Source organism: Podarcis pityusensis, assembly GCF_964106645.2.
Source record: "Podarcis pityusensis genome assembly, chromosome: 6".
Classification (NCBI taxonomy): Eukaryota; Metazoa; Chordata; class Lepidosauria; order Squamata; family Lacertidae; genus Podarcis; species Podarcis pityusensis.
The window spans coordinates 34,028,032-34,042,118 of record NC_138030.1 but is presented as its reverse complement, the minus strand read 5'-3'; the positions used below and the strand labels follow the sequence as shown (position 1 = coordinate 34,042,118).

At 38.6% G+C, this 14,087-nt stretch overlaps 1 protein-coding gene across 7 annotated transcripts in view; it reads right to left on the bottom strand.

The window, feature by feature from the left end:
• Positions 1-1,018: 1,018 nt before the first annotated feature.
• Positions 1,019-14,087, bottom strand: part of TRIM33 (tripartite motif containing 33) — a 59,334-nt gene continuing 46,265 nt past the window's right edge. For 3 of the 7 annotated variants that reach the window (XM_081009793.1, XM_081009795.1, XM_081009796.1), the window contains 6 exons: positions 12,822-13,168; positions 11,891-12,014; positions 9,110-9,184; positions 8,575-8,727; positions 6,017-6,067; positions 3,232-5,934 (listed from right to left, as the gene is read on the bottom strand). In XM_081009793.1, the coding sequence (XP_080865919.1) occupies positions 5,722-5,934; positions 6,017-6,067; positions 8,575-8,727; positions 9,110-9,184; positions 11,891-12,014; positions 12,822-13,168 (963 nt within the window). In that variant the 3' untranslated portion in view covers positions 3,232-5,721. Of the gene's footprint in view, positions 5,935-6,016; positions 6,068-8,574; positions 8,728-9,109; positions 9,185-11,890; positions 12,015-12,821; positions 13,169-14,087 lie in introns of all 7 variants that reach the window. The other 4 variants (XM_081009792.1, XM_081009791.1, XM_081009794.1 and 1 more) reach the window with 2 other exon arrangements.

Genomic DNA, 14,087 nt, shown 5'->3' with positions numbered 1-14,087 from the left:
CCTGCACCAAGCAGAAACCCCGAACCCTGAGGCAGTCTGGGCTCCCCTTGCCTCCATGGAAGACTCAATTGGCAGAATGAGACTGCTCACTCTTTCACAAGTGGCAAAAATAGAACGCTGACTTCAATTCCTGTAAATCGGGCATTGCTGAGGCGGTAGCTGACTGCTCATTCTACCATCACAACAGAAGCAAAAGCAACAGTGACAGTCATCTCTCCCCACATTGCCTCAGAGGGTAGAAGAAGGAAATACAGAGGGCCAAGGTGGCTCTGAATGAGAGAAGGACACCCAAGATCTGCTCTGGGAATTAGGCAGGAAGAAATTAAGGGTGAAATTCAATTTAGGATGTCACCAAATTGCATGATTGTGCCTTCTGGAGCGAGAGAGACAAGCCATCTGATGGTCCCCTCCACAGCAGGAAATAGAACTACTGATGCCGTGAGGCATTATGGGAAGAAACCAGACTACCTTTCATATCAAGTTCTTGGCATTTAATTATGAGACAACATTGATTAGTTTCTCTAACTGCTTTCCATTCTTATACTCTCAAGACTTTGCCAATGACTGTACATAATCTGAATTGTGCATGACACGCTTTTAGTCTGTGTTGTAACACAAGGCCCACATATTTATACTCAGTTGCAAAACAGCGAGTGAAGTGTAGGCGGAGGGCACTTGTGCAGTGGAACACAACATGTGTTCATAATAGAAGAGCTCTCTTCAGTCCCATTTGCAATCACAGCACAAAGGGGAATTGTCTACTTTAAAGATTTTACTCTTATACAGCACTTTCAAGATACTTCATTTTACATCCATTGATACTGAGATACTGAAAAGGCTCAGATGTCTTCTGAATATAGTTTAACTGGAAACATTATTTCTGAAGGAATGTTGAAGATACTCCCATTTTTGTTTACTGTTCCATACCAATAATTACGTTGCAACTGACCCTCTAAAACAATAGTCCATATTTTCAGGAAGGCTTTTCAGTTTACAAAAGAATACTCCATTTGAAAGATTCTTCCTTTTCTAATTTAATAGAAATAACCAAAACAAAGTGGTTTTCAAAACAATTCTTTTTAAAACTGTTCTAAGTACAACTGCTACACCACATTCCAGAGCATTTAACAAGAAATATTTACAGGCTGCTAAATGTATTAAATAATCATGTAAAGGGGAAAAATGCCTTTATTACACACCAGCCAAAGAACACAGGAACTGAACAATTAGAAACGTTAACTTGTTTTTAAAAAAATTAAATATTATTCAGAGAATACATTACCACAGAAACAGCACTTTTTTGAAGAATCAGTAAAGTTAACTATGTGCAAAAAGTACCAGTTTTAATTACCAGAAATAATATTGGGAATGGAACCCTTTGATTTGTAGGTTTACATATAAAATTAAAACAGGCTTTCAATTGCACAAATCTTTACAGACCTGTTATATACATCTTTAATGGTATTTTGAACTGAAGAAATGCCCACATCTGCAGGCCTTTTACAAACATGCATCACCTTCCATTTTGAAATTTATTTTCACACTAAGGGGAATGAGAGGTCTATGTTTGCATTTCTTTGTACAAAGTCACAAATCATGTCAAAAGAAAGCAGCAGCTCCTCAGCTTTAAAGGTACTCAAATAGAAAGGGGCAAACTGCATTTTTAAATTGTAAATCAGTTACTAAGTTAAGAACCAAAACAGCGATTTATCAAGGCTATTTTGATTCAGACACGTTTTAAAAGAAGAGAGAGGGACAAATAGGCAAAAACCACAAAAGCTACAATGGATGGAGTTACTGCACGTGCAACTTTGGAAAGGAAAAGTGATGGCCATATCTGACATCACAAGTCTTATGCATTAGTCTGAAATATGTCTATTTAAATTGTGGCATATAAAGTTTTTAAAAAAGTACCTCCGTTATTTACTCAAACACCTACTTTTTAAAAAAATATGTTAACTTTTCCCCAATTTTTAAAATAAAATGCCACACTATTAACTGCACACTTTATTATTTTTTTAAAAGCTAGACTTGGGTGATACACATACAAACTCTTCTATAAAACCACTACCCAAAGGAAAAGGATTCCTGCCATGCTAAAGAGGCAACAGACAAAGCAGTCTTATTGCTTTTTCCTAGGAAAAGGAGGAAAAAACGGAAAAAAGAAGAAGCCTACAACCAGTACATTACATACTCAACTTCAACATACTGTTGCCATTACCTACACTTCAATAGGACTGGCGAAGGAAACTAAGTTATACAACAGAACGGCAAATTGGGGTGATTTGTTAAAAAATATTGGTTGGTTGCAGTGGCTTGCAGAAATGTTTATAAAACATTCCACTTATCTATCCAGTGCTCAGTATGCCGACAGTCAATGCCACATCAAGCAGTATTAATGGGAATCTTTTCACATGAAAAAAAAGGCTATCTACATTTAACAGCATTTCTACTTTTAAAAGCTAGCGCGGGGAAACACCCTTTTTTGGATAGTAATTCAGCCTTAATAGTATATGGTAGGACACTTAATTCCAGGGCACAGTTAAGTAAGACCTGAACATACTTAGCTGGTTAAACTAACACTAATTACTAGTAATTACATGGCAGGGGACCTGCTGAGGTAATTGAGAAGTCCACAGTCAGCACGCTGCATACTTGTCGTCCTTCCTGTTTCAAAGCAAACTGCCTTTTTTCTTCTTTGGATTAACTTAAACTTTCAGAACATATACAACCAACAGGAGAGATTTGAATTATTATTATTATTTTACAGGAACATTTAAAATCAGAGCGCAAGAGTCAAATTAAGTGACAAGAGTATCTTGGGACCATCTGGAACCATAATACACTTAAGTTATATTGTAATTATGCAGCAAGGTAAATCCATATCACATGCAAGGGAAGCTCCACTATCCATTTCAAACCAGATACAAAAGTGTGTTCTCAATCCCAGTATAGCTCAGTTATTGCACAAACATCCATGGACTGCCAAATGCAGGTTGATCTTGAATGCACATTAAACATACAAGGTGACAGGAAATTTACTCTGGCTGAACAAATCTTGCGAACACTAAGAAAAGCACACAATCTAAAAATGGGGCACGAAACGTATTTGTCTACTTCCTACATCCTTCAGGAATACAGCCTAGTGATTTGTAAAATTTGTGTAGAACTTTCTGATCTACTACATTCCAAGCAGATAATCAAAGGGAAAGAGCAACCCCAAAACCAACATGTATGAAAAAAGCTATTTATTCATTCTTTTGTATAAAATAAATCCTTACAACTGCAGAACACTACCATTCTCTACCTGCACTGAACTTTGCAAAGTAGCAAGACTGCAAAAAAGTCAAATGATTGCCAAATGCCACCAGCAAAGCAGGTTCCTGTATATAGTTTAGTTACATTCCTCAAAAGAACAGGTATTCTACTTTTACATGTAGCATGGAAATATGGGTGATTAGCCTAAGAGATCTGAAAAGAAAGTATGCTGACAAAATTGCAGCTTTCAGGTAATATGAAAAGCCAGGTTGTCAAAATGTTCTTCAAAGTACAGGAAAAATATAGATCCCATGGAAACTACAAAATACATAAATTTTAAGATTCATGGTGCATATTCCATTGCAAATTGGGGTGCTAGAAAATACAGTGTATGTTATTAAGCACTTTGGTCTATACTGCCTTACTGACATGCAGCGGTTTTACCAAAATGTCAGTTAAAAGCGCATCTACTAAACTTGTGGGAGCTTGTGAGAAAGTCAACACATTAACAGATGGAACAAGCTCTCACTTTTTACATATTATCACTTCAACTGAGCATAGGTGGTAACATTCAAGCTCATCTGTGCCGGTTTTTTCCACATAAGAACTTCCTTGCTACATGATTCTGTTCCCAGATTTTCTTTTAATTTTTTGTGCTGTGTGTGTCTGTGGTAAGTGACCCTATGTACTGAAAAACATGACAGCCCAGTTTCAATGTTACCCTCGATGCATGGAAAAGACATCATCCTAGGACTCGCTTCTACTGTTACAGCTGACCTTCCATTTCACTTATGCAGGTGTGTGATTTCACTTATGCAGGCAGGGGCCCGGAACATAACCTGTGCGTAAGTAGGGAGATGGCTATATACCGTCATCTAGGTCGGCCTTCCCCATCTTGGTGTCCTTCTTCAATAAGAATTCATTATAAAAAAGAATGGGTGCGGGGTTGGGGTTGGAGGAGAGGCAGAAAGAAGAGCTAATTTGTTCATGGCTAGGGAGCACAATCTGGACCGTTCTGCCAGGGGCGCAAGATCACCTGAGTACGGCTCGGTACAAGAGCATGAAAATGTATCCTCTGGTGCTGTTCAATACAGACCAGATAGGGAATTTTACCTGTTCGACATCAGATTACAATAACACAGCAATATTTCTGCTCTCGGTGTTTCCACTGAGGCAGAACTGAAGAGCTTGCTTACATGCAGATTACCACAATTGGGGCTGGTCCATTTTCATCACCTACCCAGAAATCACTTGTCTGATACACTGGTACATGCAAATTTTCTGTTTTAAGGGTGAACAACTAACTCTGTCTCAATAGACTCTTTTCTTCCACATGTCATTTAAGCTGCTTCCGAAGAAAACTCTGAGTAGCTCTAACGGAATAATAAAAGAACGTCAAACTATGAACTCGGTTTTAGAAATAAACAACATATTACAAATCTGTTCTTGATTAGGAACATTAGTAAGAATACATATTAGCTTAAAAACAGACTAGCAAATGTTGCTGTCTGAAAGGATTTACAATACCACTATTTACAAATAAGACAGAGTGAATACAGAAAATTTTACACATTTGGTAGTTGACAAAGTTACTGTTTGCTGATAGTGGTCTATCAGAAACTGATATTAGGGAAGACTGGACAGTCACCAACTATTAACTTCATGGTCTAATTCTGATATTATTAGGATCTATATAACCAGTATTGCAGCCAACATCCTGCCTTTCAAGGGAAGAAAAATAGGATTAATAAACTCCAAGAGGATACTCACTTAAGTATTCTGTGCATAGGACTTCCACTCAAGACCACGAAAAGCATTAACTGCAACCATACTTAATGAAGCACATATGAAGAACTTGCACTCCTGCATTCTCCAATTCAAAATGTTTTAATGATCAAGTCACGATACTTCTATACACAGTCAGTTAAAAGAAAGAACCCAGCTATTTGACCCAACGCAGAATATGATACTCGCAATACCACTTAGATGAGACGATGAATAAAAACAATCCAATTCACACCTAGGGTTGCATGAAGAGGATCTTGAGGAAGGTTTCTTGCAGTTTAAACTGCTGCCTAGCATGGAAGCAAACATGACTGCCTTGGTCCAGTCTTTCAAAAATGGTTACTAAGTAGTGACAAGAGTTCACTGTTCATACAAATGTTGTGATATAAAACTCGCTTCTTTATCAACATTCATCCCACACACAAATCTGAGAAATGAGGAAGTATTCTCAAGTGTAAAATGAAAATTCAAACACTAAAAACAAAAAAAACCGGAACAGAAGTTGAAAGCTTTCCCCCCCTTTTTGACAAGTATGTTTCTGTACAAATGCTTTTTGTATTCTAATACTGTCTGAACACTATCAGCTTCAATAAGATGGCCACTGAAGGCAAGATAATATTCCAGGAACACTTAAATATGTTTCTCTTTTTACAATAGTTTAGGTCCGTTTTAATCAGGTTACTTTATATGCACCGGTCTTTCATCCGATTTTAGACGTTTTCTACGCGGCTGTATAAAATCTTCATCGGAGTCATCTGTTATTTCAGCATCGTCCTCTTCTTGCTCAAATTCAGGTAAAGGCTGGAAGGTCCTGTCTGGGTAGATCTCTGTAAGTTTATCTTCAAAGTATAACGCAACTGCCTTGCCTGCCTGTGCTACTTCTGAATCACCCTGAAAAGTAAAAAGATAGTAACACATCACCCATTGGTAATGCACATCCCTTCAGCAAGTGAGCATGGTCTGAAACGCTTACCTTAAAATTAATTTCTTGTGTTTCTGCATAAACTTGAACAACTTTCATCATCTAAAAAGGATACCAGAGTCAAAAAAAAGGAAATTATAATCCCTTCTAAAGTCATGAGACCGCACAGGATTGGATGACTAAAGTCAACCATACCAATTTATTTTTAAAATTCAGTGATGTAGAGGTGACTCTCTTCATGAGGTGTTACTGCATTTGCAGTACACGAATCCTAAGCAAGTTATGTTACTGCAGAAACTGATACCAAGCACAGAAGACCAGTATTGTTTGACTCACAGAAAATTTATTCAGCAAACTGATGTGAGAGCTGTGATGTGGAAGTTCGGCAGTCATCTCTTTCATCCAAGTGCCTGAAAATTTCTCCTAAAAAATGGCCTAAGTGATGCAATATTTTTCTGTTGGGTCTCTGTCCACTTTGATAAACAAAATGTAACCACACACAGGAAGTAGTCCTGAACATCTGAGATCATACTGCCGCAATAACAGAGGCAGACATCCTTCATTGCCGTAGTTTCCTACTGTAGCTGTAACTATTCACCCTTAGGAGCTGAAGCATTTTCCTTCCATAGGAAATGATTCAACTATTCCTTAACATCAGTATGCTCTGAGACACACAGCTCTTCCACCTCACTTGTTTAGCTCAGTTAAAAAGGTCAATTCCCAACTGGTTTCAAGAAGTCTCATACCCTTTTTGGCTTTACACTTTTATTGTTCTTATGTCTTGAAATAGAAAGCACAGGCTACTTGAATGCACTTGAAACAAGTGAAATTATAAACTGTAGAACACCATCAAGATCTGTCTCATTCCCTGCATGTCCACAAACAGTGTATGGTCACACATCACAGAAGTTTCTAAATTTAGTTTTTTAAGAATTAGTTTTAAGTGTCGAAACTATGGGTGACATCCAACTTAGCATGAGTAAAGATATCTGCTCACACAACTAGGCTTCTCCTTCCTTTCCTCACCGCTTACAGCCTCTGCTTTCCTGCTCTGGAAGGTTGGGCATAAGAGAAAACAGAAGTCTTCTTGCACAAGTGAATTTCTATTGCACGAGCAGGTAGGCATCTTTAAATGTCTTCCTATGCCAAAATGACCTCTCATGTCCATATTAAGTATTTCCCTATCCATTGTTTTATTATTTTTATATTATTTTATGAATTACCCCATTATGTAGTTTATAAGTCACATTTTTGTAGGATGTGTGTGTAACAACTTTATGCTTCAGTCTGAGAGTACTTTAGAAAGTACCATCTATGAAATGCCACATTCCAGACATGCACAATCATAGACGTTTTGTATTATTTATATTGTATTAATGGATTTTTTGAACTGACATGCAACAGTAAAATGGGCACTCAAGTCATGTTATCAGCTGGCAGCTCAACAAATAATGAAGCCCAGCAGATTACCTTGTAAGATGAAGGGTCTTCCCAAGCTAATTTGGTTTTGTGTGTAAAAATATCTGAGAGAGGTTTAGAACAGCACTGCAGGATCAGACAAATGATCCATCTAGTCCGTATCTGGTCCTAAGAATAGCTAGTCAGATGTTTTAAGGTGCAAGTAAATAAGGCATGGAGGCAACAGCACTCCTCGGCTGCATATCCTCAGACTTTAGTATTCAAAAATATACTGTTCCTAAACATGGAAGCTCCATCCAGCTATGTTGGCTGATCAATGGCTAACCATGAATGTCTAAACCTTTCACACTTTTATTTAAGGTTTATTTACTCTGTACCACCACTTCCCCAAACTGTTTACAGTTCACTTACAAGAGTTTATGTTTTAATGAAACAAATAATTTATGTGGATATAATATATAAGTGGATATAATTGATTTAATTTATAAGTAAGATTACTTCTAGTTGTGATGGCTTGTTTTGTTTTCCACTGCTTTTAAAGCTTTGCAGTTATCCTGTTAAGCGATTCCCACAAGGAACTTGTCTGGGATAGTTTTATCATTTGGGTCTGCTCAGTTCAGGCAATAATATGCCAGCATAGGAAGGTTTGCTCTACAGAAAACACAAGCAATCTTCAATCAAAACTTGCAATATATTTAGACAATATACAGGTATTAGTCTCTTCCAGACATGATTTGAGCCATCCAAATACCAATTTCACTAACATGAAATCTGAAAATATGAGAAGCCAAGGAATTGTCTACAGATCACAGAGTAGACTGTACGTGAGTGGGCTATCCAAAACTTAAAACTGTGAAAAAAAGCCTATATGCATACATTAATATGCAAGTAAGCACCAATCTGTAATCTGTCTACTATACGGTAGGTTGACAGATCACATGAATAGGCATTTATATGCTTTGAACCCATTCACAGTAAATGTTCTGTGCACAATTGGGGAAGAGCTCAAGACTCAGTTCTGTGCCCAACCATGTAAACATACAACCTATAGAGTGGGAGCCCTACATAAACGAACCACAAGTCTAGAACTCCTACAGCAGTTGTAACTAAAGTCTACGTGGAAAAGGTGCAACGTGAAATGAGCTTTGCATATTAACCAGAATGATTCTGCAGGTTGGAAGTTAACATACTTCATTAAACCTTTCACAGTTCTTGAAGATCAGCCGAACATCTGCCACAAAATCTTCAGGTGTCTGGTAGTGCTGGGAATGTTTCTTCTGCAGTTTCTTCTTCACTGTAGATAAATCCATTGGTTTCTTTATTATTTTATAGTAATTTGGTATCTGTTGAGAAAAGATGGAGGGAGTCACAAAAGTCAGAGTAAAGTGTATACCCAATGTGGTGGTATTTCATTTATGCAACAGTGAAATACTCCCAGAGAGAGAGAGAGAGAGAGAGAGAGAGAGAGAGAGAGATTCATTCTCTCTTTCTTTTGAGAAAACTTGTGATAAAAAAAAAAATTAGTGGCCATCATGAGCTCTCTGGTTCAGTCAACTATCTTCATCCAAACGACTTTGTGAACAGATAAAATTACTCAAAAGACTGGCCAACAAAATAATAATCACACTGATTTTAGTCCAAGTTTCATTACGACAATTTTGTCTGTCAATTGCTGGTTATTTCACATTCTATCATTTCCATGGTAAAATGCATTAAGTCACTCACCGAGGCTGGGACTGGCTCTTGGAATTCAATGCTCAGCTCGTGGCAATACAAGTAAAGCAGGAGGCGCTCACATTTCTTGCAGAGAGAAAAAAACAGTAAATATTCATTCATCCATTCATTTGCTTATGTAACAAAATTTATATATTACTTGATTGCAATAAAACCTATTGAACTGTTTACAAGAGATCTTCCAAAAGAAGTAATTCCAAAAGGCAGCATTTCAGTTAATGTATAAGTTACAGGGGAATATTCAAGTATATAAAGGATTCTCTAAGCCCAACAACTGAAACAAATAAACCTCCTACTCTGCAGTAGCCTCACTAACTTCAACAAGACTACCTGGAACAAGTGTAGCCTGTGGTTAAGATTCAAAGAACAAGGCTACTAATCCCATGTGCCAAAGGGGCTTTTGGATTTATTTCCCGAACCAGCAGTACTACATGCCAAAACCTTTGGAGCTGCGGGAAGTTTTGACAGCAGTTTGATACAGCATGAAGAATATATTCTGAGCAACAAAAAGAGCCCACTACATTAGAACAAGCTCTTGAGCTCCTGACCAGCCTGATACTTCAGGGAAGCACACAATCCAAGCACCATGTAGACAACCCACCCTTTTCGCCTCCGCAAAGCTAGTGCTCAGGTTATTTACTGCCTCTGAACGTAGAAGCATTCTTCCTAGCTAAGAGCCACTAACAGATCTATCATCCAAAAAATGTAATTCTTTCTAAAAGTTGCATATGCTATTCACAACACCCAGTGCAACATATAAGGCACTGCCTGAAATATTCTGCCCATCCTGAACCTACCACACATTGTTTTATGTTATTAAATGCATTAAATTTATCAATGACATCAAATTCTGGGTTTGAGTGAATCATTTCTCTATTTTTTTCCTCTCCCTCTAGTCATAATTTTAGAAACCTTCATCATGCATGCATCTGATGGGAAGTTCTGCTTCTGCACATGAGTCTGGCAAACCGCTCTAAGCTGAAGCATTCCTTCCTCATCCACCCTAGAATGTTTAGTTCACATTGAGTTCATGAAACATCGGACCCTGACCTGTTCTTAATGCATGGTTGACCACATCTACGGAATGCGATTGTTATGCTCTTTTAAGTTTTGCAATATCAATCACTAGTAATAGTTTAATAAGGAGGTTTTCATACCTGTCCAACCATATGTTCCCTTTCCCAACCTTTAATCTATTGATGATTAATGCCCTTGCATTGTATTTGTGTTAACCAATCAGCAACAAGCACATATGTGGCAATGCTGTAATATTCAATAAAAGGGACTCCCCGAGACATGCTAGGGAGATGCCTCCCATATGACACTTGTCATTCGTCTGTCGTTTATTTCAACCCAACATGCATCCAACTTTAAGTTTAAAAAAAAATCAACTGCTTAAGCCTTTCTTAAGAGAAAGTCCCCTTGATAGTTTTGGCTCTGGGGTTTTGTTTTTTTATGGGAAACTGGTTCACAAACTGCACCTTCACTTGTGAGAAGGTGTCATAACCTTCTGTTGCATCCTCTTCTCAGAATGTACTTTGCTAATTCCATTTTAGTTAATTCTATGGATAAAACTAAACCAGTTGTTCAAGACCACTGATGTCAAAAACTTTTAGAAAAAAAGCAATTGTCACAGGTGGCAAGACTATTTATTGTTTATAGAGTGATTATTTTACTTATTTTACAATTTCTATACCTTTCTACCCCCCCCCCAAAAAAAGGTACAAAAAGCATGAAAACAGCTATCGAAATATAGCATCAATGAAAATCAAACCATAAGCATTCTAACTGCTACAAATTGCCAAAGCCAGAGGATACAGCACCAGCTGTGAGCATCTCTCTCTGCAGCCACCAACTGCCATTACTGAAACCTACAGAGAGAGAAAGAAGCAACAGCTTCATTGTGCTTCTATCTCCATTGGGGTCCCTTCCAACTCTACAATTCTATGGTTCCATTACATGCTGAATTACTGCCTATCATAGAGATGTGAACAGCTCTGGAAAACAGAAAGTAAAGACAGTCTAATCCTAAAAGGAAGTGTTCAAAATTCCCAAATCTTTTCATCATTAGAGCACATGTTTCACAGACTGAGACAAGGGAGCCATCTAAGGAGGGAGATGAAGCCAAGGTGGGAACTATACTGGTCGAAAAGGCCAGCTCTTTGGATCACAGGTGAAAGGGTAAAAAAGGAAGATCATGAGGGGCACAGACTATAAGCATTGCAAGAGGGTTGTACTATAAATCATTTGGAAGAGCACTGAAGCTAAATTATCCTAGGCACGTGAAAGTAATGATCTTTTGTAAGTCATCATAGGAAAGCTTTGCCCTGAAGGAAGTCAGTATGTTCAATCAATCAATCAATCAGCATGAAAACAAAAGTCAATTCTAGGAAAAACCCTTTTCTCCAAGTGAAAATGTCACATTTTCAATCCATTCTAGTCATCTGGATTATTTGGAGTCTAGTAGTCTAGATGATTTCTGATCTCTTGTTCATGATGCGAATGCTCAAACAATTAGAGTAGACCCCCAATATAGCCATAAATATTAAAACCAACTGCCATTTAAAAACTGGACCATCTCCAATAATAATTTATTTCTAGTCCTGCTATATCAACATGCACCCACTTACTAATTAAAATATAGATATATAGTAAAGTTACTCATGTAAATGTAAGTTTAAACTAAGTCAAGAGACCACAGCAGAAGAAAAGCCAAGAGCATTTAGTTAAGAACAGTTCCAAAACAAGATAAATGTATTATCCGTAACCTACCCTTTGGTCCACAGGACTCAAACCTTGTGCAGTTTTCCCCTTCTTACTATGTTGCAAGTTGTCACAGTCATATTCCACTTCGGGTTTGCTAAGATCACGGCAAAATGTACATATCCAGTCTCCACTAAAAATGGGGAAAATATAGTTCAGAAATTCAGGCATTTTTTTGTACTAGTGTACTGAAAAATCTACAGGTAGAAAATTCATTTTTTGTAACTAGAATAAATTACATTATGCACAGGTCCTATATGGTTGTCCTGTTTGCACATTTTCCAGGCATGAATTACCTTCTTCCACCACCAATAAATCTTCAAGAAATAGGAAAGAGGCACTGGGAAGTCCTGGCATGTTCAGGGATTGAAGTCAATGGGAAAGTTTCATGGAGCCCAAAGGCTCTAGAGTGAACAGGTTCCTATCCTTGTCTAACACTGGCATTTAACCTCGCCTTGATCCTTGTGCAGAGGACAAAAGTGCTGCCAATCCTTCCTCTGTCCCCAGAAATTACACAGCCCATCAGTTGCCCTACAAAACGCCTCCAACTGGTAGGAGCTGATAGGTAGGTAAAGGCAGTGACTTGCTCTTTTACCGGCAGGTTCCAACCCCAATCCAGGTGGATCCCACCGCTACCTCCTGTTGAAACCTAGAAACAGATCTCTTCAGACTTGTCCTCCTTACTAGACCCAGAATCATGCCTGCTTGGCCCAGCCCAGATGCCACAAACATGTGGTGCATAGCAAACATGGCTGCTAGTGAGGCAAATGTAGCCTCCTCAAATTTGCCACCCCGACAGGCAGTTACTGGATGGTTGTCCATGAAGGAATACAGCCCTAGGGCTGAAAAAAGGCTTCCCATCCCTGCTGTTGGCTGACAGAAGATAGCTGATGCTGCTAACTCATTGTGACTAACTCAATGTTCCTGTATGTTTTCATACCTTGGGAAGCTGAGGAGAGTGGGTACATGACATGTGAGGTGGAAAACTTTTGGGCACTTTTCGCAACATAACAGGTCTCCTCCATTTTGGCACACAGCACACCAGTCTTCATTGGGATCTTCATCTTTGTTGTTGCCTTCTCCTCCAGATCTAGCTGATCGATGCATGAGGCTACGCACTGGGGACTTGCCATTTACAAGACTGTGTCCAGACTGTTTGCAGCTTTCACTCAAGTCCGCTGGTTCAGTTTTAACATGGTTTTCTATACTTCCCAGTGCTTCCAATTCACTCTCCAAATGCAAGTTTGTGGAAAGTGGTGGAGTCAAGCTGCTCTCAGGACTGCTAAGCTGAATTAAGACAAAATATTAAAATCTATGAGAAACTGCCTTGGGTAGGAGACTGCTGCCTTTTCCACCTTCCTTTTTCTGCTCCCCACCCCCTTCAGCCCCTACCTACCTTCTTTATTATGACATAGCAATCTAATCTGTCCTCCATGTCTCTCAAACCTGTACAGTGGTGCCTCGCAAGACGAAATTAATCTGTTCCACGAGTATCTTCATCTAGCGGTTTTTTCGTCTTGTGAAGCAACCCTATTAGCGGCTTAGCGGATTAGCGCTATTAGCGGTTTAGCAGCTATTAAAGGCTTAGCGGCTTAGAAAAAGGGGGGGAGCGGAAAAAAATCTCAAGACTCGCAAGACATTTTCGTCTTGCGAAGCAAGCCCATAGATAGGGAAATTCGTCCTGCAAAGCGCATTGAAAAACGGAAAACTCTTTTGTCTAGCGGGTTTTCCGTCTTGCGAGGCATTCGTCTTGCGGGGCACCACTGTACTTCCATGTCTCCACAGCTCTTTCCCCCATTCAGCTCAGCTTTATCAAAATGCTATGGGCTGACACTCCCATCGCTCCCTATTTACTTCTTAATGTTGAAGATGAAAAACATGATATAAACATCCTATGTACTTCACTAAGTCACAGTTACGTTTTTTCTTTGACTGGTTTGTACATCTTACTGACCTTTTACAGTTGTATTCTTGAAAATTGATAAAACATTTTTTAAAAAAGATGAAGTTGGGGTAGACTGTAAACAAAGAATTTCAACAAAAGGGAAATGTCAACATGCACATGCATGTGCAGACAATTCTCAGACAAGTTGTACAGTTTTCAGTGCACTATATTTGGTAAATATTTTAACAAGCTTAAAGTATTTTGAAATAGGAGGCCTGTTTTGAATTGTGCAACGGGATGGGAACCCAGCAATACTGGCTC